Source organism: Myotis nattereri (assembly GCF_964212035.1).
Source record: "Myotis nattereri genome assembly, chromosome: 14".
NCBI lineage: Eukaryota > Metazoa > Chordata > Mammalia > Chiroptera > Vespertilionidae > Myotis > Myotis nattereri.
Window position 1 is genome coordinate 19,240,031 of NC_138089.1, and position 26,502 is coordinate 19,266,532.

Here is a 26,502-nt window from a genome sequence, read left to right on the forward strand (position 1 = left end):
GGATTCGGTGGCTAGGTCATTTCTACGCGTGGAGCTTGCCCTGAGTTGGCTGAGTCGTGGGCACCTTGGGGCTTGTTCTTGTTTTCTGCATTTTAAGAGTAGTTGGTCAGGGATGATCTGGGCCTTTCATTAATGCACCTCCACCCCAGCCATACCGAGGATGAAATAACAGCTTCCTTCAATTATACAGTCTGTGAGACATGGGGATCTGCAGTCTCTTTCCTCTGTAGCTCAATTTTCAAATAGTGCCCTGAAAGCTTCAGGAACTGAGAAGTCCTTTGGGCCATTAATATCAAAATCCCAGAACTAAAGGCCCTATTTGCTACCTATTTCCAACTTATGTCTATTCCTAAATAATCATTATTCTTTTAATGGGTTATTTCAGAGAGAGAGAGAGAGAGAGAGAGAGAGAGAGAGAGAGAGAGAGAGAGAGACACTACTACCTGATTTTGGGTGCTATTTTCTATTTTTTCTTATTTTGTGGAGTAGGCCTGAAATGTCCCCAGGCACATGCTCTTTCTGAGCCATAATTATGCTTTTAACCTACTCCTTTATGTCTGGGTCCTTAATGTCCAAACTCCTATATAATTACCAAGTTCAGTGTGTGGGAATGAGACAAATATTTTTTGCATGACTTTAGCCTATACATTACTGCAAACACTGTATTATTACAAGATATTTCCTGAACTTGAAGCTGTACTATTAACTCTCTCAACTTGAAAAGACCCAGCAAAGAGATACTCCCAATCTTTGGCCCATGATGCAAAACTCAGATGGACAGTGACTTGATCCAGCTGAGGGCCCTGGGGCTCCTGGGGGAGGACTTGAATTTGGCACCAATGTATTGGTTCTGAGCCTGACAGGGACTTGGGAGCCTCTCCGTTTCCATCCAGCTGTGGTGCACAGCCACGGCCACGGCTCTCACTGCCCTGTGAGGTACTCGAGTTTCTCAGTATTTGAAAAGGCCCAGGTTTGTTTACTGCCTCTTCTGGAGGAAGAAGTTACCGTGTGAGCTCACTAGGCTACAGGGAGATTGTTGATGCTGATTGTTCAGAGTAGCAAGGACTTTAGAGGATCAAGCTGGGGGGAGGAGAGCTGTGGCCTTAAAGCAGGGTTCGTTTAATCCTGGGCTGCTGCAGGTCAACAGGAAAGACCGCGGGAGTCCAAGCACACCAAGGCCAGTCTCAGGAGTCTCTGCCCTGAACTGAAAGGATTTCAACACCATCTCCTTCTAATTTCAGAAATAATCTGTACTAGTAGCTCAGCATTTTTGTATATGGAGCCAAGAACATTTTTATTGTTTTGTTATTATTTTCTTTTATTGACTATTCAAGAAATGTGGAAAGGAATAAAGGAGAATATAAATTCCATGAAATCCAAGCACCCAGCAATAACCATTAACATTTTGTGTTTATCTTTCTGGGCCTTTCTCACATATTCACGTACGCATGTATACATTTATGTATGTACTAGTATGGAGATATTTATATATATGTTTATGTAGATATGTATATTATTTTGTAGGAACATGTTGTTTTACTATCATCTACTACTTCCAGGAATTCATCTACATATGTTATACTTTTTCCTTTTAATAAATATAAATATCCATCACTCTTTATTTTTAAGATTTTTTTTTTTTTTCGAGAGAGAGAGGAAGGGAGAGGGAGAGGGAGAGAGAGAAAAATATCAATGTTAGAGTGAAACATTGATTGCTGCCTCCTGCACACGCCCTACTGGAGATCATGCTCACAGCCTGGGCATGTGCCCTGACTGGGAATCAAACCGGCATCCTTTCTGGTCGATGCCGAACCAACTGAGCCACCCAGCCAGGGCAGAATATCTATCACTCTCAAATGGCTTCTGAGGATTCTATTTTTAGGAATAATGGATATTCAGTAACTTGTTAAACAAAATCCAGATGTATGGACATTTTATTTACTTCTCATTAATTGCTACTGGGATCGGCATCCCAGTGAATGTCTTTTTATCTTTTTCATCCCTGTGTACCGGTCCAGCTTTCTTTTCAGGAGGAGGTTGCTGGACCCCAGGGCGTGCATAGTTTGAGTTTTAGTACATAGTGCCAAATTGCCCTTGAGAAAACATATTCCAGTTCACCATCCTGCCAACAGGATGAAAGCATCTGAAGAATAGGGAAATTAACTTTCCATTTTCGTAGCTTATCTGAATTTTACCTACCTCCGGAACTTTGCCTCTAAGCAACAAATGCATTCATGAAGCTGCAATAAAATTAGCAATTGCCGAGATCCTCTATTTGTTCACTAAAATTAAGTAATGCTGAGCTCACTTTGTCTTTTCATGAGGTTATTGTAGAGCTGGGCAGGGGATGGCCGGCTGAGGCACAGGCACCGGGACTTCTGCTAGGCATCGGACACAGCAAATTCACACACACACGTATTTTTTATTCCATTTCTTTTACCAAATAGAGAGGTTTGGACTGAATGGTGGTTCAGCAAGAGGGGTTTATAGCGGATTGAACACCTCCATCCTAGCAAATTGACTAGGGAATCCTGTCCACTCGTGGGGAGGTTGCCAGAGGCACTGTGCTCTGTCCTTCCGGAATGAGCACAGACCCGATTACAGTTGAACAGCACAGATGTTAAGGGTGCTGACCCCAGGGCGGTAGAAAATTTGTGCAGAACCTTTGGCTCCCCTAAAAACTTAGCCACATCTGCCCCTCAGTGTCCACAGGGAGCTGGTTCCAGGACCCCCACAAATGACAAGATGTGAGGATGCTGAAGTTCTGTATAAAATGGTGTAGATGGACGCATCCAGCTGACCCTCTGTATCCTGGTAAACGGAAAACACTCCTTTTGATTCTCAGTTGGTTTGAATCCATGGATACCAAGCCCAGAGATAGGGAGGGATGCCTGTATCTTTACGGGGCAAATCGGCATATAAGTGAACCCATGCAGTTCAAACCCGTGTTGTTCAAAGGTCAGCTGTATATGCAGCCTTAGAAAGTGTGATGCTTCAAAGCTGAGATTATAAAACAATGGGAGACATCATTAGAACTGAGAAATACCTCAGCAGAATGGAACTGTAAACCCAAATTTAGTTAGGATAAGTCTAAAGTAAATATGCAGTAAGGAAAAGAATGAAACTTATACTTAAAATTAAAATTCTGGGGTGTGTGTGTGAATGGCTGGGAAACTGGCCACCAGGTTACGCATTTAATTAATTGAATATCTAACAATGAGTCATCAAGGCACAGCAGATGCTAAGAAATCAATGCAGGGTGAAGTATGTTAATTATTGTAAAGTTGTGTTTAGTGCAGGGAAGGATACATGTAAAGATTTGCATTCAGACCCTGTTTAGGGAATTATTCTCTAAGAGAAGCCCTGACACATTGCGATGACCCCATATGTGATGGGGTCCAGAGCAGAGACTAGGAGAAGTGGAGAATGACCAGTCAAGAGTATATAATGGTTAGGCTAGATAAGCTGGAGATCATGGGCATAGCTGTACTTAAATGTCTCAAAACCTGGGCACCTTCAACAAGGCAGAATTAGGACAGGTAGACTGAGAGTGCAGCCAAAGCTCAAAATATGTCAGTTAGGGCCATTTAATGCATGTCTCATAAGCGGTGATAATGCATCCACCAGGACAGCTGCACAGGAAGTCCTGTTTGGGTAAGAAGGCTGGACGAGGTTCTTTCCACCAACACATGCATGTTGAGTGGCATTTACAGGCTCAATACTCTCCCATGAATGACCCAGGCTTTGAAAAAAAAAAAAACAAAAATCTTTTGCAGAGAAGTAAAGCATAATTTTACTTCTCCTGCTAATGGTTCACCTATAACCACCACCTGCTAGGGCTGTGGCACCAAAGGAAAGGGCTGGCTCTGTTGCATCACAGCACACCAACTAGCTCCCGCTTCTCTCTTTCTCTCTCCCGCTGCAGTGACATTTCAGATGTTAATGTGTTCCATTGATCGAGGCCTCTTCAAATCTATCCAGTCTGTGCACAGTTTCCTGTTTCCACTTAGCCTGCTTTTACTTCCTCTCTTCCCACTTTTACTCAGGTTCTTCTCCTCCCCAAAGCAGCTCACTGCTCTCTTTATCTATACAATTATTCTCACGCACAGTAAGGAAAAAACCTCCCAAGCCTTCCCCCTCCCAGATGGACTAAAGGACATTAAAGGAGACTCGCAGATAGTGAAATGGAAATGGCCAATAAATGACTGAAAAGATGCTCAGTCTCAAATTATAACTGGGGAAATGTGAATGGGTTGCAGTATTCCATGTATCGGATTTTTGAAGATTAAAGAATTTGAATAGACTCCGTGTTGGCACAGTATAAGGGAAGAGGCGCAGACTGGAAGTTGGCCAGCATTTTTGAAGGGAAATTTGGTGATATCTTTCAAAGTTTAAAATATGTATACTCTATCCAGGGAACTCTCCCAAATCTCTTTATTTAGCACATTATAGAAACAGCTATTATATGTTTAAGCATCCATCCTTGTTGAAAACAAGTTCATGAGGACAGGCAAAGCTTTCCTTTGGGGAAGTGTTCTCTGAAGCATTGTTGGAATAATGAAAAATTGGAAATGACCTAAGTGTCCATCATTCATTCACTCACTCACTCATTCATTCATTCATTCATTCATTTATTCAGTAAACATTAACTATGTGCCAAACAATGTTTTAGGTGCTTGGGATACGTCTTTGAACAAAATAAACAAAGAGGCCCTGGCCAGTTAGTTCAGCTGGTTAGAGCATCACCCCGATATGCCAAGGTTGTGGGTTCAATCCCCAGTGAGGGCACATACAACCAATGAATGCATAAATAAGTGGAACAACAAATCAATAAAAAAAATTTCTTTCTCTCTTCCTCTCTCTCTCTCTAAAATCAATTAAAAAAATAAACAAAGTTTCCTGCCTACTATTTTAGTACACCAGACTTATAAATAATGAGAATATATGCATAGGCTGGAATAATATGTATCCATTAAAAATGAGGTAGTCAAACAGGATCTTGATATGGAAAGATGTCCGAGACATATTAGACATTTCATTTTTAAAGGTTGTGTGTGTGTGTGTGTGTGTGTGTGCTTGACTATGCATAAAATTTTCCAGAAAGACTGGGAGAAAATCTTAGCAATGAGAGTGGCTATTGGGATGGAAGGAAAGGGAATAACTTTTTTATTAAATAAAGTATTTTGTACTATTTAATATTTCATAGATAGGATATATGCTTTTTAGAATGAAAAACTTCTTGGTGTTATAGATAGAAGAAGAAACATAAAGTTAAATCAGTACTTCTGGTAGGGAACCAAGGCTCCTATCTGAAAGAAAATGGAAAATTCCGTAACTTATCTGTAGGCATTGAGACCAAAATGATTAGGTGTCTGATGCTGTTCAGACTGCAAGATGGGAATGAATACCACAGCGCTTTGGAATGCAATGTGAAAGACATCAGGTGGGCTTGGTGTTCCTGGTCGTGGGCAGGTGGACTTGTCTGCGCATGCCCATCAAATGGGAAGACAGCAGGGGCAGGGGAGGGCCGGACCTGACTCATAGGCAGGTATCTGGGGCTTTCTCTTGGGTTTGTGACCAACCTTCAGCCCCTTGGAGCCTCAGGCTCTCCTGTGAAATAGGGAGCTTGGATTCATTGTTTTAAGGTGTGGCCTAGAACCCACACGGTGTGCATCTGGATCATTCTAACCTAGCCAATCCTCATTTGTAGGAGAGAGTCTTGAGATAGCCCCTGAAATCCTCAGGAGTCTTTGAGAAAATCACCTCAACTTCTCCTAGTGCTCTGAAGAAACATATTTCATATCTGTTTTTGTGCAGTTTCAAATGTAAATACATTTGGATGTTTTATACTTAACACTGCTTCAACTGCAGGGTCATAGAAAATGAGACTTTTTGGATTCTACCTTAAGCAGGAAACCAAGAGAAATTAATTTTCAATGTGTATCCATTGATGAATTTAATCTGATATGTTGGGAAGGGTTCGTGAAAAAGCAGTGTGATTCAACACACTGGGCATTTCCAGATGGAATTCGAATGTAATTTCATCCTTTCTGATGCTTAGATTTCTGTCAGCTCCCCGCGCCCAAGAGTCCCACTTTGCCTCTTCTTGGGGTGAGTTTTCACAGGAGAAGCGGCGGTAAATGATATATCTGTCTTGTTTGTGTGTCTCCGGAGGGTTCCTGGAGATCTTCTACCCAGAGTGGAATATGTGGGCAGACCTTCCTTCCCTGTAGAACTGAATTGGTCCTAGGTTACCCCATGTAAAGCCAGTAAAGGCAGGGAAATCCAAACACAGGGAGGGCAGCATGGCCAGCAGCCCAAGGAGAAGGTAGACAGACGCCTGGGGGAATGTTTCACAGATTTGGTATTTGGGACACTCCACTGCCATTTCTCTCTTCCCATTTGTTTTTCAACTGATTGGAAAACGACTAATGAGGGTGTTTACATTTTCTCCAATTGTTTCACCCAAGTGTGAAAGCAGCTGGGAGAGGGGTTTGTTCTCTGTCCAGGGCCCTCACTGTCTCTCCTGCCTGCCTCTCACTCCCCCAGCTGCCAGGCCCCCTCCTTCCTGCCAAACCTCCACTCATGGTCTCACCGCCCCTCTCCCTGGGGTTCTCTCAGTGCTGCAGGGCCAGCAGCCCCACCACATGTTTTGCATTGCTCACACCCTCCTGTCTCTCCCGCTTTTGTTGTCATTTGTTTGTTTTGAGGGAGGTGAGGTGCCGAGGAGGTCTTGGATTTGTGCCCTTCCACTCAGCTTCAGAACTGGGAGCAGGCCCAGGTTTCACTGGCCCCATTTCCGTGCTGAGGTCGCAGCCCCAGAGGGAGAACGTCCTCCCGGCCTCGGACAGTTCCAGCTCAGGCCCATTCATTCTCCCTGGGCTGCTCTGAATGTCCGGTCTCTGCTGTTTGCAAGGCCATCCCCAGTTGCTTAGCTCTTTCCTTCTGATGAGTGTCTCAAGCTTCCGTCATTTTGAGAACCACCATCACGATGCTTTCCATGCCCTATGACATGCTTTCTATGCATGCTCAGATGTGCTCATTCTAATTTATTCAAATACATTGCACAGTCAATCCATAGCTATTAAAAGTCCGCTTACTCCCTGTGAATCAGTCCAGGTATGTGGACACGTCTCTTCCTAGCCATGACTCTCTGTGGCCCTTCCTGAGGTGCTGCTGGGCTACCAACTGCTTTAAGTTCTCGGATGAGTAGGCATCCACATTGTCAGTGTCCAGCAGCCCATTCTGTTAGGCCATACCCTGCGGTGTTTTGTTTTGTTTTAATTCATTGTCTGAGGAGATGATTTGGTGATACCAGCTCTGGCTAGGCCAGTGTAGTAAACATTTATTGAGGGTACCAATGGAATGAATGAAGAACTTTCCTTCCTTTGTCAGCCCAGTTTTAGAGCTGAATTCCAATGCTCACAAACAGCCTTTTCTTTTTCCTTCTTACCTCCTCTCTTAAAAAAAAAAATGTTTTTTATTGATTTCAGAAAGGAAGGGAGATGGAGAGAGAGAGAAACATCAATAATGAGAATCATTGATTGGCTACCTCATGCATGCCCCACACTGGGGGGTTGGGCCCACTACCTGGGCATGTGCCTTGATTGGGAATCGAACCATGACCTCTTGATTCATAGGTCTATGCTTAATCACTGATCCACGCCAGCTGAACTCTTACCTCCTCTCTTTTCTTTTTTCTTCTTTATCCTCCCTCCCTTAGTCCCTCCTTTCCTATCTTCTTGGCCTCCCCCTTTTCTTTTTTTCCCCCTTTTAGTTAAAAAATTGGGATTTGATTTTGAAGCTCCCTTTCTAAAGACGCTCCTCATAAACCATGCTCAGAACGCACCCTCGGTTGTTGGGAGAGTCTGGGACTTTTTCAGAGACCCGCTATTGACTCTCCGAGTTGAAACAGTTTAGACTCCACATAAAATATGTGTTGTTTACCCAGGCTCTTCATGCTCTGCATACTGTTACAGTCCTTGAAGAGCTTGTCAGTGACAAGTAAGATAAATGAATGAAGAGGACTTTACAAGTGTTTAAAAGCTAAGTATAGCATGTGCTGCCCACTACTTAATTAAACAGACCTGTGCTTAACTGAGTAACTTTGGGGTGGAAACTTCTGGGGCCTTCCCTTCCCCCAGACCTCACCATCATGAGGTGTGCAGGATGTTAGAAAGTCCTTGTTTGTCTGATTGCTGATGTGTTCGAAACTGTCTCGTTGGTTGGAGCATTCAAAATTAATGTGGATGGCAGTAATGACGATTGAGTTTGTATTAGGAGAGGTCACCAACTTCGACTCCCTTGGGACTTGATCAAGATTTATAATGTGTCTGAGTTCCATCCTTTTCACGTCGCATTTTAAAATCAAAGTGAGCTTCTTCTCTTCTCAGCTCCAACTGGGGTCACTGTCCAGAGAGTCGGGGCCCATTTCCAGATCAGTCTCACTGTTTTTTTATGAGGGGTTAGTCTTTATGAATCTGACACCAGGGCACAGTAGTTAATTAGGAAGCTTTGGGATGATAGTCCCAAATCTGCTAGGAGTGTGATCTTTGGCAAGTTTCTCAGTCTTTCCACGCCTCCGTGTCTTCATCTCTACAGCGGGGTAATAACAGCCTCTGTGCAGGCTGATATTCGGGGCAGATATTTTTGAGTCACTCTCGGTTCTTAGGAGTTTCTGCCTCTGTCATAGCAGCTGTTAAAGATTCTGACGATAGCCCTCTCCAGCCTACATCACAGGGTTGGTGGGACTGACTCCCTGAGATGACAGGATGAAGGGCTAGGCAAGCATTGGTTGTTATTGTTGATGTTTGCAGGTTGCTCCCTCTCACAGTGCCAGTCTTCATTCTGCCACTATTCGAGATCCTAATCTCCACACTAATCAGCAGAGCACATAGAATTCTCTCTATAAATAGCTCCTCCCCCCCCCCCCAGGGTTTGCGCTGGCTGATTGCACAACAGAAGTGGTGATGCCCCTGGTGACAGGTGTTGTCCATCACCCCTTGTGGAATTCCTCAGGTTTCTAAAGTAGCAGCAGGAAGTTGTTTGCCAGAAAAATTTCTTTCCCCTGATTTTATCAGAAAAAGAATGAAGGAAGGAAGGAAGGAAGGAAGGAAGGAAGGAAGGAAGGAAGGAAGGAAGAAAAGAAGGGAGGGAGGGAGGGAGGAAGGAAGGAAGAAAACCTCCACAAAATGTGAAGTAAGGAATAAGAACAGCAGATCAGTATCTATCCATATGGAGTTTGGTTCATGCTAAAGACACTCTACCCTATCTCTCCCATTTACCTCTGTTTCAGGGACAGAGACTCATAGAAAAGTGGTTCATTCTGAGTCTCAGAGTGCATATTTGGCAGAAAAAGAATTAGGGCCAGGCCCATGTCACTTCCCTAAGGAAAGTGAGACATCTGTCTCCGGAGGTGATGGGAAATCTCAAGAGCTGAGCATGGAAAGGCCTGGTAGTCACAGGAACGTTAGTCTGATACAAGAGTTAGGCACAAGCTTGTCCATCATTCAACAAGAGTTTGAGCTGGGATTCCCACAAAAACAAATCCAGAGACAACAATTTGGAGCAGGTGGTTTATTTGGGTAGTGGTCCCAAGAAGCATGGTGAAAAAATGGAGAAGCGAGACAGGGAAGGGAAAAGGTAAAAAAAGGAACACTGTGGGCAGGTTTCTGTTATCACCAATAGGCCTGCACCCTGCTGAGGACCTACTGGGACATTCCCGAACACACTGTAGCGTTTTCCCAGTAGGAGCGAGGATGCTGGTTATTTATTCCTTACCTCCCTCCCTCACATCAAGAGTTCTGAGGACGTGAGCTCCCCAACACTTCTGGTCTGCCCTGTTCCCTGGCCAAGCCTGCACCTGTGGCCAGAGGAAGACCTCAGGCAGAGGGAGATGCAGGGTGCTGAGATGGGAAGATAGCAGCACATCTGAGAGTCTCTGTTCAAGCTGCAGGTGGCCTCCAGGGTAGAACAAGGGGCTGTGGAGAGGCACTGACATTCTCTGTAACAATTAAAATAAAATAAGGCTACATAAAGAGTAGGTACAAAAATAGCAGCCGAACCCTCCTTGGTGACCTACTAATTTTCTGTCTATAAATAAGGACTAAGGGAGGTGCCTTCAACAAAGCTGGGAGGCAGAGTTTCATCAATGTTCTGTTTGGTTGTAGAACTGATCGGCTGACTGAGTTGGGAGAGGTCAGATGAATTTTTGAAACGGGGCTGATGCAAAAGCAGTGGATTGTGTAGATATCTGTGAAAGCATAAATGTCAAGAGACTGGTGCATTTTTCCCAGAAATGTCATAGTTTGACAAGTGTGAGCATATGAGTATATGGCTATGGCTGTCCTAAATTCCTTCCAAAATGACCCAAGTTGATAAGTGCTTTTGAGAAATAAGAAAGTGAATTATCTCAAATATGTTTTCTGCTCTTTCCACATCCAATAAAGCAATGAAGAAAGCAGCGTAGGTACACACACACACACACACACACACACACACACACCATATTGACCTGGGTTTCCTTTCAAGGTGATTAGAAAGTAAGTTTACCATGGCATCTCCCCAGCCCACTTTTCCTTATACCCATATCCACGCCAACTTTCAAATCTTAGCTCACGGGTTACCTGACCCATGGAGACTTATTGGATTCCCCTGTCCTCAGCGAGGAGGGGATTCCTTCTGCCTCTAGACATTCATGTAAACTAGGGGTGAGGAACCCTTTTACTGCTAAGGGCCATTTGGATATTTATAACATCATTTGCTTACTATAATTCACTTAATATAAATTTATGTTGCTATCAAAAAAGCTCCTACATTTATTGAATTTCGAGTCCCACCTACTGTTGCTTTGGCAGGGCCAGACCAAATGCTTTTGTGGGCCTTATACTGCCCGTGGGCCAGACATTCCCCACCCCTGATGCAAACCAGTCCCTTCCCTCTTGATTTCCTTCCCATATTGTGTTGTAGTCAGTCTTCTGATAATTCATATCACACTGTAGGACTGTGCAGTCAGAAACCTGGACTTAAGTCCTGTCCTTTAACTTACTAGCTGAGCAATCATGGGTTTGGTTTCCTCATAAGAATGGCTACCTCAAAGGCAAGGATTTGACAAAAGCATACTGGTCAAGCACTTAGCCTTGCACAAATTGCACTGTCTTTGTGGTTGCGGAAGTTCAGTGAGTGTTGAATGAATTTCTGCGCGGTGTCCTCAGTAGAATCTTTTCCATCAGTGATTCTTACTCTCATATAGTCCCCAACGCGGCATATCCTCCTGATAGCTGCTTTATCCTCCCACTTCATCCTCCAAGAGTGGCCCAAGCCTCGGAACCCAGGCCCACTCTGTTGTGATTCATTGCCCTGTGGGCCTGGTGATGTTCAGGAAATCCCTCCCTTCCTCGCTGTCGCTTGTTATCTGCTTTCTCCATCTTTTACTCAGAGATAAGAACTGTTGACCTTGCTCCGAATTAGCAAAAATAAGATCAGTAGAATAGTTCTGGACTATTTTGGATATTTCTGGAAAGAAAGAGGGAGAAAAGAAAATCTGATAGAGTGTAATTGCTATTGTATGGTATTATCTCCATATCCCATAGCAACAGATCTTATATATTTTTTCTTATTTAAAACCACATTCATGAAGGTTTTATTGTTAACTTGATCCAGATGACTGATCAAAGCATAGTTTGTTATTGCCACCTTGCTAAAATATTTTAAAGGCAGTTTTAATATTACACTTTTATAGCTACATATTGCCATTAAGCTATTGAGTCTATTACTAGTCAATCAAGGATTTTCATTTTGTTTCAAGGGCTCCTTGGATAAACTCTTCAGAAACGTCAAGAGAGATGGAATATATGGCACCTTTTCACAGATGGTGTTCATCAGGATTTTCGTTAATGGAGAAAGTTTCAGTTTTCCATGGTTGACTTTGGTGCTAACAAAAGTGTTCTAGCGGCCCCTGCTCTTTCAAAGGCTAGGGTATAGTAAGGAAATGAACCCCATAACACCTCCAAACCCTTCATTATTAATGAGGCAAGAAACTGGGGACATCATGGAGTATCTCACTGGATCCATTTTACTAAAGAATGGAATATTTCTTGAAAAAGAACATTTATCTTGCTCTCCCCATGTCTAAGAACAACAACAACCAAAAACAAATATACAACAGGGAAAGTTAAACGATTACATGGGGGGTTACATAGTCAACTGGCCCATCATAGACCCTAATTGTGTATTTTTTCTTTCATTTGTTCCAAAGCAGTCTATGCCCTTTCCATTCATTTCTTCATTCATTCCTACATATATTCAACACACACTTATTGCTACTAATACACCTGACTCTGGGTTAGGTGTTGAGTACGAGAATAATTTGGCGTAGTGTTTGCCTCAAGAGATTTTCAACCTAGTGGTAGAGGAAGCCAAGAAAGCACATGATTATTTACCATTCATTGAGGTAAGTGCTGTGATGAGTGAGAGGTTGAAGGAGGGTACAGGATTCTGGGAGGGCAGTGGATGAGCACTCACCCCCTTTTGAGGCAGGCTTGGGGAAGGCATTGCTGGAAGTGATGGTGTTGAAGCTAAGAGCAGAAGAACTGAAGGGTATAATTCAGGTGAAGGTAGAGGATGACATGACAGAACAGAGACCACATGTCCCAGGGCCTGGGAGAGGGGATGAGTGGTGAGGCTGGGAAGTGAAAGGCAGTCACCACCCAAGAGCCTTGTAAGCTGCGGAGGAGCTGGGCTCTTTTCCTGAGGCCGTGGGAGCCTGTGAGGAGCTTGAAGCCAGCGAGTCAGTGGGTCTGAGGTCACTCTGGCTCCAGACTGTGCTCGATGGAAAGCAAGAGTCCAGCAGGAGAGCTGTTAGGATCCTATTGCCCTGGAGAAATAAGGTGGCGCCTGGAAGAAAAGGGAAGTAGAAAATGAAATCTGATTAGATTGGTTTCAGCAGCCATGACATAATATCATGAAACCAATAAACACGGTTAGCCAAAAGCAAAAGTGTCAGGTCAGCCATTTGGTAGACACTGGAAAGGAAATAAAAACGGGCTTCAGTAGATTGCTAAGTGAGTCCATGAGTTCCCAAGTGCAGAGCAAGGGGAAGCTACCCTCTCCAACTTTATATTAGTTTTCCTGGGAATGCAATTGTGACTGCCCAGATTTACTGTGTAAGGCTTTGTGGTAGGCACCTCGTGTTAGCTGATGGCTACAGGGATATGAACCATTATGCATGGAATCACCCAGTAAACGTGTCTGAAGTTATTTGAATGAATAATATCCTTGGTCCAAAGCTTGCTACTCTTTTCTTCAGTTTTTCCCCTCCCCCCCTCCCCCCATCAGCCTTTAGGGAGTCTTATTCATGGCTTCCTATCCTTCCCGACCATTCTTGGTGTGTTAGGAAACAAGTACAGTTGGATAGTAATGAAGATAGGGAGTGTAGATTTAAAAAATTAAAGGAGCTTCATTTCTAATCTGACAATTAAGCAAGAGGATTGGTCAAACTTTGTTACAGAAGAAAAACTAGCAACCAGCCTGTAAGAAATCGCTCACAGTTTAGGGGATATGTTACAAGCAAGATAAATAAAAGTAGTCTAGAGTATCAGGCCAAACTCTCATTTTTCATCTCCATTTCACACTCTTCTCTTTCAGCCCAGACTAATCAAAAGAAGCCTCTTCCGCTCACAATTGCTCTGTGTACATTTCCCCCAGATCTGGTATTCACATGAACAATGTGGTTTATTTATATTTCAGCACCAAATTGGAAAGATGACATCATTCATTTACAGTCTTTATCCCATGACATGCCTACTCTCCAACACCTCATTTCAGCAGACACATTTAGGGCTGCATATAGCATCTTGTTTAGCTTGTACATTCTTTTATGGGATACAGTTCAAAGGTAGGGAACTTTAGGCTTGTCACTGGTAAGAAAATAATCTCATAAAATCACAGGAGCTTCCCCAAAGGATAAGAACATTATGATATTTACAATAGCCATTATTATTTGTTCATTTAGGCTCCATCGTTCATTCTTGGGCAAGTCCCTTCCTTATTGGCCAGAGCAGATCTTATAGCTCCCTTTAGGCCCCAGAATTCTATTGGAAGACACAATTCCAGATTTATTAGTTCACAAGTTCAAAAGTCACAGGCTCCTGACAATACTGGAATTTTAGGTGTGAACGCTGAATTTCAGCATCTCCTGTACCAGGGTTGGCCAAATAAGGGAGATCTGGGAGAGCTCAGGATTTAGTTGGCAACTGAACTTCTACTAGTATTTCTCACAAGACGTGCCTTGTCCATTGGGTCTTCTGATACTGTCAGTGGGTGAGTGAAGGACAGACATGCTATCAGCTGCCAAAGGTTGCCTGGGATTTCCAATTTAATTGTTAGGTGGATGTTTCCCTCTAATTTTATTAATTTCATCCATATAATGCATTTTTTACATCTACTCTGGGGCCATTCAAATATTGTACACATTTTAAAAAAACGGAATGCGTGAATCATGAGACATTCTTTGGCAGGTAGAACTGGGATGTGAGGTGTTTCCAAGACTTAACAGAATCGAAACAATTATGGGAAGCGGTTTCTACCTGTTCAGCTATTTGCCATTTTTGCTAACAGCGGGGCAAGGGGAAAAGCCTAACGATTCAGAATTGGAGGGCCCAGAAAACCTCCAAGCCCTATGTCAAGAAAGAGGCTCTGGGGGCTGAAATCGATGCCTTGATTTTCTAGCTACAGAGGAAGAGAGTAATAATATGTCCCAGGAAAGTTTTGAGGGTAAGTTAGATTGTGGGTGGAAAAAACTACAAGAATACACTGTGTGAGGTCCAGAATTATTATCAGAGCATTATTTATATCACATAATAAAATTCCCACTAGTTGGCAGTTCTGCCAACCTCTGACGTCCAGCTCTCTTAAAGTGCTGATGGCTGGTCGTCATCTCAAGCTACCAGTGAGATTGTTAGGTGATTCATGAGAGAGCCTCCCCTCTCAGTGACCTCCTCTGGCAGAAACAAGGGTGCAGCTTGCCTCTAGAGTGGCAGCATCCCTCAGAGTCATGGCCCCCTTCTTTCCTTCAGCCAGGCATTACAGCAACAGGCATAGAATATCTTCACTGTGTAGACCCTGGGCTGGATTCTGGGGAGAGGCAGACGAGAGAAACAGCCCCGAGTCTACCAACAGATGGATAGATAAGTCTGTGGGTACAGAGTGGTGGTAAGTAGGAGGCACACATCACCTGGCCTCAAGGTTGGGTCCAGGAAAAGGCTGTGAGTTAGCCAGACACACAATTTAGAGGTGAGGGAAGATGTCTGTGGGAGGTGTCTCAGGCAAAGGAAACACGGATCAAGGAGAAGTGGTGCCCTGGCCAATGTGGCTCAGTTGCTTGGGCGTCATCATATACACCTAATGGTTGCTGGTTCGATTCCCAGTCAGGGCACATGCCGGGGTTATGGGCTCCATCCCCAGTGGAAACAGGCAGGAGGCAGCTGGTGGTTGTTTCTCTCTTTCTCTCCCTCTCCCTTCCTCTCTCTCTGTAAAGAGAAATAAAAAATATTTTTTTTAAAAAAGAAGTGCCTTACAGTAAACAACAACAACAACAATAATAACGGCATTTGCCTTTTTCGCAAGTCCCTATTGTGCCAGGTTCATCATAGAGAGGGCGGCACTCTCCCTCCCATTTCAGAGTTGAGGAAATTGAGTCTTAGAATTACTTAACTCAAATAAACCAGCAGAGAAGTGCAGCAGGACTTGAACCCAGTTACTCTTATCTCTAAACCCATCTTTGTAAGCTTTCTGGATTGGATATTTTTATCTGCCTTTTAGGCATTTTTCTAGATTCTGTGACCCTGTTAGGTCAATTCATCGCTGGTATGTTATTGCCCTGCATAGTGAAACAAGACTTATTGTTATTGTTATTTTATTAACAATCCTGTGGCCCTGGGGGTTTCACTGTGACACCTGGGCTTGCCTCCTGTGCCAATGATAGCGGGGAGTAAACTGCAGTGGTCAGTTCTTCTCCGTCAACTGTGGTCCTTTTGCCCAGTTTCCCCTGCCTCACAGAGTGCTCTTTTTCGCCAGAAGTCGTCATAGCAACAAACCATCTCCGTTAGTGTTTTTGCGTTTGGCAGCTCTTGAGTGGATTTCCTGCCTTGTCTCTCAAGACCATTGTTTGTCTGTGGCTCCGTGGCTCCACCCGGTCCTCTCCCATCTTTTCATGCAGGGCTTCCTTGTCTCGCTTGCTCTAGAGCGTAGGATGTGATTGTTGGCAGTCTGTGGTGGCAAGCTTACTCTGGGTCTCTGTGACCGCTTGACAACGTAAAACAAAGCACCTTTGGGCGAGTTCATCCTTTCCCCCTTTAAACCATGTGGGGAAGTGCAGTTACATCTACAAATGCAGATCCAAGGACCAGGCAGCATCAAGGGTGTGGCAAAGCCTCTTTCACCAAAGCGTGATGCATTCCTTTTTAAGTCCCAATGTGCCTGCAAATGAAAACTTGTGGATTAGGAGCAAAGGGAACCCTCTAGGTGCTATAATAATGCCCTGGGTGTCTTTGGCTGGGCTTCTCACTCCTGACAGAGTCTTCCCTGGCTTTTGCTCTGCACAGACCCAGAACAGGATGAAGCTGATGGCGGACAACTACGATGAGGATCACCACTACCACCACCACCACCACCACCACCACCACCACCGGTCTCCTGGGAGGTCGCAGCATTCTAATCACAGGCCCTCTCCCGACCAGGTCAGTTCCCTTGCATTTACCTCCAGGACCCCTTCTCCCCTTTGGATATTTTAAGATAAAATAAATCATCCTCGAGAAATAATAAACAGCATAAAGTGATACGTTCTTTGAACTGAAACTAATAGCTTTGGTATTTATTTCCATCACTCAAGGAATCTAAATGTTTTCCTTTCTCCTTCCTCCTCAAGGTTTTGTCTGTTCTTGTTTATGTTATGCATTTTCTTGCCTGCCCTCCTTTCTTCTTTCATAGACATGCAGCCTATTGCCAGCTTCATATCTACTGGTGGTTACTTCGGAATGTCTTTTTCAGTTTTAAGAGAAAGCACTTTGTTTCCATGAGCTCGGCAACCAGAGAGGCCTTGAGTTTACTGAGCAGTTTCCTAGAAAATTCCTTAGTGATGCAAAGTAGCAGTGGGGTGAAATGACATGAAGAGAAATCTGTATTGCTTGCACTTCAACCAGTGACGTCACAGGGTCTGGTTTCTCTGACTTGGACCCCATCTTCTCCCTTGACTCAGTAAAGCAAGTGAAAAGATGGATTGACAAATACAAGAATCTCCTGTGATTTTTAAACTATTTTACATTCACCCACCAAATGCAAAAACCATTTACAGCATTTAGTATTAAAACTCTTGAAGGTGAGTTTCATGGAAATGATTAAATTTGATGCAGGATGATAGAGTCAATATTAGCAGTATTTCCACCTTGATTGTATTAGGACCTTCCCTTTATGATCCTGGTATAACTTAGATGGTAATTTCAAGAGGGATAGAGGCAGAGGTGATGGGATAGAAGCATCTCAACAAGTGTGTATGCCTTTGTTATGTATTTTTGAATATGTGAGGGATGGACTTGTTGTAATGACCTGTGCGAGGAGGGTTTTAATTGTTTGTTGGAGGAAAGGATGCTTAATATGCTCCCAAAGCTTTGTGGGGGGTTTTCAGATGGCTCTGTTTTATTCTCACTTCATACCACTCGCATCCCAAAAGAGAAGTTAAGATTACAAGTGTCCAAGATATTTTACCAGGAGCACAACTCCAGGGGGAGCCATTTGTATAGTTTACAACATATAAAGGGCTCCCTAGGGCTTGTAGTGAGGTAGCTCCAACAGGGAGGTCCCCTAACCCCAATCCAAAGTTGGCCCCACCCTTGTACTGGGAACCATTTGCCCTCAGACACCTTGAGGTTTTGTCTGTTCTTGTTTATGTTATGCATGTTCTTTCCTCCCTTCTTTCTTCTTTCATAGATACGCAACCTATTGCTGGCTCAGTGTCTGCTGGTGGGTTACTTCGGAATGTCTTTTTCAGAACACCTGCAGAAGGTGTTCACACACAGGGCTTGTCAGTTTCTGAGGCCAAGTACAGAAAGGCGCCAGTGAATGTCATTAGCTAGAAATGGTTCTCAATTTGGAGATCAGCAAAGTGGAAAGGGATATTATTTTTCTGTCATTATCCATTGACACGAGCGGTTGTCATAGGGCAGAATCATGGCTCGGGGGTGGGGGCCCTTTCCAGAAGAGCTAGCATTCCTTGAGGAGTGTGGCTAAAGTATGTCATCAGGACCTCGGACACACCTTTCTCGTTGCTACTGTTAGGAAGATGAGTCAGCAAAGCAGTAGGCTCCTTTGTTGCACATTTTCAGTTAGAAGAGGAGAGCTAAGCAAGGACCTGGTATGAGAAGGCTGACCCCAGTGACAATGATGCCCTTTTTGACGAGCTGTCTGAGGTCTAGGGAAATGATGCTCTCTATATACTGAAGATTTGAGAATCATAATCATCAAAAACTCTTATATCAATATATGCATTGTTATAAATCCAAGTACCAGAGAGTAGCAGACTTAAAGGGCTGGGAAGCCTGTCCCAATTGATTGTGAACTCTACACATAATTGTGTAAGCATATATGCTAATATGTGTGAAATGGAGTTACTTCTCCAGAGAATGTGACAGACTTCTATCAGTGTGTGACAACACTGGAGTCTAAATCATGGATGATATGAATGAGATTTGAACTAAATGTCCATAATGGACCCATGTTCACTGAACTGACTTAACAGGAAGGTATCGCTTCCAGGATTCCCAATTCCCTTCCCATCAATCTTGTAGCCCCGACTTTCCTGTACCCCGAAGGTTGACCATCACTGTCTTCGGGAAGAGGGCCTGCCAATGTTGACATTGTCTTCTGAGGTTTATTAAGGGATCAGAACATGAAAATGAAGAAATATAAAAAGTCAGTCACTTTGCTACTTTTCCAGAGAAATTCATTTTTCCTTAGGAAATTCAATTTAAGTATTGCCAGGCTTGCAAAATTAGATTCTTTTTCCATTTCTTCCCAGTCCCTCTCTCCTTCACTATGGTTTTGCTTTCTCCTCGGGAGAAACTGAATCCAAGGGTTATAAGTCTAGACTAGCATTTCCCAAAGTAACTTTGGAACATTAGTCCCATGAGGAAAGTCTTGAAACAGAGATTCAGTGGGCAGAGAATTCCGGGAAAGTGCTGCATATTATAACTCAATCTTGGAGAATCTTGGTGCAATTAGCAGATCAAAGGATCGAAAAAGTCATATAAGAAAGAAAGCTCTCCAATTTTATTTAATCCAGCATTTCCCAGATTTATTTGATCGTAGAATCTTTGTTTTTTCTTTCCTAGTAACATCTGTGCTCTGAGAAATACTGTTCTCAGAGTATCAGGTGAAGAAGGAGACGATCCAGTTTAAAACATGGCTGATCTAGTTTCCAGCAGTATTTTTCATCTTAAGGTGAAAGCAATTTCCCCTATGCTTGGCATAGCAGAAAATGAGAGTGCCCCTGTCATTTATTTCCTGGGATGCCTTTTTCAAAGGTATAACACCCGAGAATAGGTTATCCCACCCAAAGCCCAATAGGTCTGAACTAAGGAAGCCATTCTAAGGATGAGGGCCCAGGAAGGCAAGGATAATAATAAACACACAGGCCCTCAGGGATTTGAAATGAGTGTGATGAGGGGAAGGAGGGTTTGGAGGACATGTAAGAGGAATCAGGGGGCTGTGGCAGTCCAGCGGCCGAGAAAGGAGCAGTTAGCCATCAGTGTGCCCTGTGACCCCCAGGATGGCCATAGTCATTGAATATGTCCAAGTGGAACATTCACACAATCCCAGTAATGCCTCAGGAAATCCTTCCAACCAGGAAGTGAGCACAAGGGCAGACAACAAATATTTCCTGTGACAAGCTGCTGGGGAGCTTTGAGAAACAGTAATGACCAGGCTGGGGAAACATTAGTGATTTCATTTTTAGTGAAGGTGCCAAGACTGACTTTAGAAAAGCTAAGTGGAAACTCAACTTCTCAGTGCCCTGTGTACCTGTCGCCATCAGTATCACCTGTTATTTTCTGTAGTATCTTTCCTTGCCTTTATCTATGATGCCAAGTCCTTTTTCCAGGCATCATATGATTTTCATTTTTCCAAAAAAAAAGTCATATTTTATTAATTTCCTTCCAGTGGCTCCCAGGTATGAGCTAACCCAGCCGTGGGCAAACAACGGCCCGCGGGCCAGATCCGGCCCGTTTGAAATGAATAAAACTAAAAAAAAAAAAAAAAGACCGTACCCTTTTATGTAATGATGTTTACTTTGAATTTATATTAGTTCACACAAACACTCCATCCATGCTTTTGTTCCGGCCCTCCGGTCCAGTTTAAGAACCCATTGTGGCTCTCCAGTCAAAAAGTTTGCCCACCCCTGAAACCTGTAGATTTGAAAAAACATACCCTCAGAGTGAACCCACACTCCAGCCAACGCTCAATGCTGGGTCTCGTTCAGCCGCCCTTTGAGTCCAGGACTTTGCATTTCTGTGCTTGGGTTTTGGGTTGGAGATTGTGCCTTTAAGGTCCTGGATCTCAGTGTCACTTCCACTTGCTAAAGCATCTGCCACTCTGACTCTAATGTGTAGAGCCCCCAATGGCAAAGAACCTAAACATTTGGGGCTGGGAACCCCACAGCGTGTGGCCACTGACAAGCCCAGAACTCACCTCTGCTCTCTCCTTCCTTGGAATGAAATGCTCCCTGAGGGGAGTTGGGAAGCTCAAGACATGGTCACTACCGGGAGATTTTTGGACCCCATTTGAAAGTGACGTTTCACATTTTACTTCTAGAAGTCCTACTTCTAAGGAAGAGCTAACGTCAGGGAGCACGAAGGCATAGTATTTTTTTAATTGATAATTGATATGTCATTCATACTCTTTTTTCATATGGCGAAGCACAGTCACACCTGCCCGGCATGTAGTATCACGTCAATGCCTGTTGAGTACATTGCTTCCTCAGCACCTCTGGGAACTAGGAAGGGCAGAGGGAAGTATCTCCAGGGTAAAGAAAAGAATTTCCAGATAAAAAACAACCAAACCAAACCAAACCCTGGAGCTCAGAGAGGTTGTTTGTTATCTAGGGTCACACCCTGAAAATCAACAGGCCCAAAATGAGGACCTGAGTGCCTGGGGTGCAGCCTCTCTGGATGTTAGTCTGTATGCATTTGTGCAACCAAATGTATTAATATGGTTGCATGGCTGTAATAGCAAATTTTCCTCTAGTGCCAATGTGCTTTCCTCTTTCCCACTAAATTATAGTAAATGTTAATCCTGTTTCTTTTTTCCATTTGCCTCAGCTTTTATTTTCTTTATTTCCATTTCTCTGTTTTGTGACTGTATTCCTCTCACTTTCCCCCCATTTCACCTGCCCCCCTTTATTCTTCTCTATCCCTGTTGTCCTTGTGCCAGACACAGTGTGGCTTCCTGCACCTCCCCCTGGTTACCTTGATTTTGAGACCCTCTCCCCTTTTCCCACAGGCAAAAGAGCCATAAGGTAAAGTCAACTCAGAAAATAAATGCAGGGTTCTTACCCGCTCTCCCTGCCACCATTGTCCACACTGCACGCACCTGAGTCCGGGTACCTGCTCTCAGGTAGAATCAGTCAGTGTCCTACAGAGAATTCCCAGACGAGGGGAATGCCCAGCCATCCCCACAGTCAGGACCTCTGTGAGGTGGTAGCTGGAGTCCGCTGACAATATTTCAAGCCACATGTATTTTTTGGCCCCAGACTGTGAGGCAAACCACTTCCCTGCTTTTCTCCTCCTCCCAGGGGCCTGCATTTTATGTTTGGTCAATGAGGAGTTGGTGGAATCTCATGGTCCACCAGGAAAACGAGGGGATCACAGCAGCCCCTCCCCGGACCCCATTACATCTCAGTAAGCCAACTCCAGGCCCTGGTTCCACACCCACCCTAGGCCCCTCCTCCTGAAGTGCTGGGCTGGGCTTTGTGATGGATGCCCTGCTCTCTGGGCACCTCAGATTAGCCAAAGTGCAGCCCTTTGAATTCTAACAAACAGACGAGGGGTTTCACTTGCTTCATGGCCCCCAGAAGATGGATTCTGTATATAGAGTTGTTATGCCTAGCTTTTGCTTCGGGAAGAAAAAAATTTATTTTATGTTTTGAGGTTAAATGAATGTGGGATAAATGTATATACAGTGTCCTGAGTGTGTATATGTATGTATCGCTATATGTCAGATGAACTGAGGACTTTTCCACATATGGAAGAATTTCTCAAGATCATGTTTAACTAGAAATTTCTCTCCCTAACTTCCCCGGAGTGCATGTTTGAATATACATTATATATACATATATATGTGTGTGTATGTGTAAATACATTTTCACATTTCCTGCATATAAGAAAACTTACCATGTATCAGAGCTTACTAGAGTATCATTACAGAACAACTGGGTAAAAAAAAAACACTCAGAAAATGTTAGCTTCCCATGCCAGTAATCTAATAAGAAAAATGACATGTGTTAGGCTTTTAATATCCATTTCCCATCCAAGCCAGGATGGCTGAAGCTTGCCTGATTCAGAGACAACAGGGACAACAGAGTTTGTTTTTGTTTGGGGTTTTTGTTTGTTTGTTTTTGCATCGCAAATCTAACTTCCTGACCCACTCCTTGGAAGAAGCCTTGGGTTTTGGCTTCATGTGCAGATGCCAAATTTAAAAACCCCTGAAGAGACCTCTTGTTGGGCTGATGCTTACAGATGGGAGAAGGGTTCAGAGATGTCACCTGTTCCCATTCTGGGCCAGTCCTGCCAACTAGAACCCAAGATATCCTGGGTACATTTTGAAATAAATATTGTGAGCCACTTGCCTGTTTTCTTTCCTTTAAAAAAATCAATTATTTTTTAAAATTTTTTTTTATTGATTTCAGAGAAGAAGGGGGAAGGAGAGAAAGATAGAAACATCAATGATGAGAGAGAATCATTGATTAGCTGCCTCTTGCATGTCCCCTATTGGGGATCCAGCCCGAAACCCGGGCGTGAATTGAACCCAGGACCCTTCCGTTAACAGGCTGACACTCTATCCACTGAGCCATACTGGCCAGGACTAATTAATTTTTTAAAATGTAATTATACTTGACATTTAACATTGAATTGTTTTTAGTTTTACAACATAATGATTTGTTATGTGTATGTATTGTGAAATGATCACCAGGATAAGTTTAGTTAACATCCGTCACCACACATTGTTATAAGTTGTTTTTTTCCTGTGTTACTTGCCCCTTTTATGAGACTTTTTTAAATCATAGAGTTGATTGAAAGATGCTGCATTTCCAACTTTCTTAAGTACTTGACATAGAAAGATAACTCGGATATTACTTTTTCCTTTATCCCTGGAAGACTACTAAAAATCCCCAAAGCTACTCAAACATGAGCCAGAAAGCATATGTGATTTCTGAGCATCGGGAAAGAGGTGGCAGGCATTTGCTTGCCTGTGTATAAGAGCAGGAACTCTGGAGTGGCCCTGCCCTGGCTTCCTGTGAGGCCACAGGTAGAGAAGGAAATGCGGACAAATGTCTGAGCTGCTGTGGGAGGTATTTAACCGCTCCTTCCTCTAGAGCAGTTACATGCTCACCCAACCATTACAAGCCACAGAAGAGCATGCAGGCGGGTGGGGGTGACAGCCTTTGGGAGGCTGGCTCTGCAGATGAGCAGGTCATTGCCAAATCTCTTAAATCCGGGTGTGATGTTAATTCCTCACCTGTAAGCACAGGCGGGCACGAGTCAATAAACCTGCCAGGTAGGGCCATCGCGGATGGGGAAGAGGCAGAGCTGCTTAATGCATCAGGATCCTCCTGTTAATAAAGGATTTTTCCTTACAGGAGATTTGAGCCTAATTGACAATTCCAGTCTTACTCTATTTGGGGTAAAGGTTTCTCCCCCTTTTTACTGATTCCTCTTAGTTTTAAACCTTGTTTGCAGTATTAGGGTCTCATTAAGAGATTTGTGGCAGTATCTTTTGAGTCAGCAGGGGTGTTCAGACACAGCCTGCACTCCCCAGCTTGTAGATGTAGCTCATCTTGGCAACATCGGCAGCTTGATTCCTTTTCAACTCGCTGCTCTAATCCGCTCACATTTGTCTAAGAGGCAGCGCCGTAGCTCCCCCATTGAAAGGAGGTGGCCAACCCTGAAACATCTCAAAGCAGGGAAATCCATTTTCTATCGCTAACACCGTTGCCTCTCTTCTTTTCTGGAACTGATGTAATAAGGATCATGTTTGATTCACACACTCCAGGCCCTCGCCACACTCTGAAGATAAAGAAACAGCCGAGGAGGGGGAATTGGAAACATTCTCACATGTACCCTGCACACACTCAGATTCGGAGAGCTGCCTCCTTGCAGAACAAGAGCTTTCAAAAAAAATTGCTTCAGCTTCTACAGAAAGGTCTGAATAAACTCCAGTTTCCCACAGCCCAGCGATGCTCAAATGTCTAAGGATGGTTTTATACAGTACCGGGTTCTTTCCTCACACACCCTTTTGCCCTTGACTGCAGTGCAAAATCAAATAGCTTGTTATGATAGTAACAAATTATCAAATGAGACCAACAAGGGTGGTGTGTCCAGTTATATTTATATATGCTTGTAATGTCCACAAAGTGCTTTAATTTATATTTTCCAATTTAATTCACCTGGTAGCCTTATGATGTACCAGGGTCAGGATATGATCCCATGTTCTCTCTTAAGGCAGCCACGGTCAAGGGGCCTGAGGCTTTGGTTGCCCACTAGCCAGGAAATGGCGGAACCAGACTCATGCTGAAAACATGATGTTCACTGTGTTTAACAAAGCCGAGCGCTAATGACTGATGAACGAGGGAGCGAGAGCAAAGCCTGTGTCCACCGCTACCCCTTTTTATGGCTATCTGGCAATGGCTCAGCGTGGGGCAGATGTTGACTTTGAGCTCCAAAACGGTATTGTTGGCCAACAGAGAGCCTTCCGGCCTTTCCACCTCAGCTGGGTCTCTGGTATCTTTCAGCTGAGGGAGCTGGTGCCATGCACCAAACCCTGGTTTGTCAGAATCGCTTTGCTTGAAGGAAATAGAAAACTCACTTCTTTAGTCGCCCCACAATGATGGTCCAAAAATTGAGGAAGCACCTAAAGGTGCTTCACATGTAGACATGGAGGAGAAAGCCCTCACCCTCTCGAATGTTCTCATTGGCACCAAGGACTCAGAAGGCTGCCCTGCTCAGGGTGCCCGTGTGGGTGAGCTGGCTGAGAAGAACGAACCCAGGCTGCACGGGCTTTCTGGCTCTGCCTCCGCCTGAGAAGCACCCCGCGTGCCTGTACAATATGATGTCTCCGTCTAGTTCCCCCTCAGCCAGAGGTGCTCAGCTTTCACAACTGGGATTAGAAGAATAAGCCAGGGATGTGGCTGTACAGTGGCTTGTGCGGAGGAACAAGGAAACACGGTCTTGGGAAGCCCAAGGAGCTCTGGGATCCAAGGAGCGCTCCCTCAGAGGAGTGGAGTCAGACAGCAAGCCAGAATCGAGCCTGAACCCTTCCTCACTCGGAAATGTTTGCTAAGTTCCCAGGTCTGAGACATGGAGAGGCAGTGTGAAGGGACTGCAGGTGCTGCCTTTTCCCTCAGACCTTGACGTTTGCTTGGGTGCCGATGACATGCCCATTTAAGGAACATGTGCTTTTTCTTCCAAGAGCCAGAGGGACCACCCTCAATTCTACCCTCCAACTCCAACAGGAACCTTCATCAGCTTGGAGAGAGACCTGCAGAGTACAAAGTACTTGAGAGCTGAGCCCAGGGAACCCACAAATGCCCAAGGTCAAAATGAGCTCTTCTTTCTGGATCTTCACGGCTCCCCTGTAAGAGAGGGTAAACCTTTGTGGTCAGACAGATTGGCATTTGACCCTGGTGCCACAGGTCCAGGTGTCTGGTGGCGAGCTACCAGAACTCTCCGCCTGAGCCTTTCCACGTCTGCAGGGAGAGCCTGCCCTGGGGCTGTGGTGAGACAGGGAAGCAGCACAGAAAGCTCTCACACTGCCTCTAACCTGGAGCAGGTGCTGATACCTGCCGGCTCATTTCTAGTCAAAGTCAGAGATAAGCTAACGTTATATTTAGACAGAGCACCCATCAGGTATTTAAACTTGGACAGGATTTTCCTATTATTTGGGGAGACTTTGTCTGTAAATGAGCCCCAGAGGCTGTAATGAATACAAATCCTAAGAGTTCATGACCATTCCTGACCTCATCACCTGTACAAAGGCACCCATCCAAGGACTAAGCATTCTAGGAGGCAGGAGAGGTGAAAGACACCAATGGGAGGTCTTCACAGGGAAGGTTTGGACTTGACTCTGCGGGAAAACTTACTAGTGCCCTGAAGAGTATCAGCGCCCCTGTTTTCCTTTTCACATGCACCTGTCTCCCCCAGCTCTGGCCACACCTTCAGTTGGATATGCCAGGAGGGGTTG

At 44.2% G+C, this 26,502-nt stretch overlaps 1 protein-coding gene across 1 annotated transcript in view; it reads left to right on the forward strand.

The window, feature by feature from the left end:
* Positions 1-26,502, forward strand: part of ERC2 (ELKS/RAB6-interacting/CAST family member 2) — an 871,001-nt gene that overhangs the window by 670,668 nt on the left and 173,831 nt on the right. Inside the window, exon 18 of the mRNA XM_081105973.1 lies at positions 16,602-16,736. Coding sequence (XP_080962099.1) covers positions 16,602-16,736 — 135 coding nt within the window. The remainder of the gene's footprint in view (positions 1-16,601; positions 16,737-26,502) is intronic.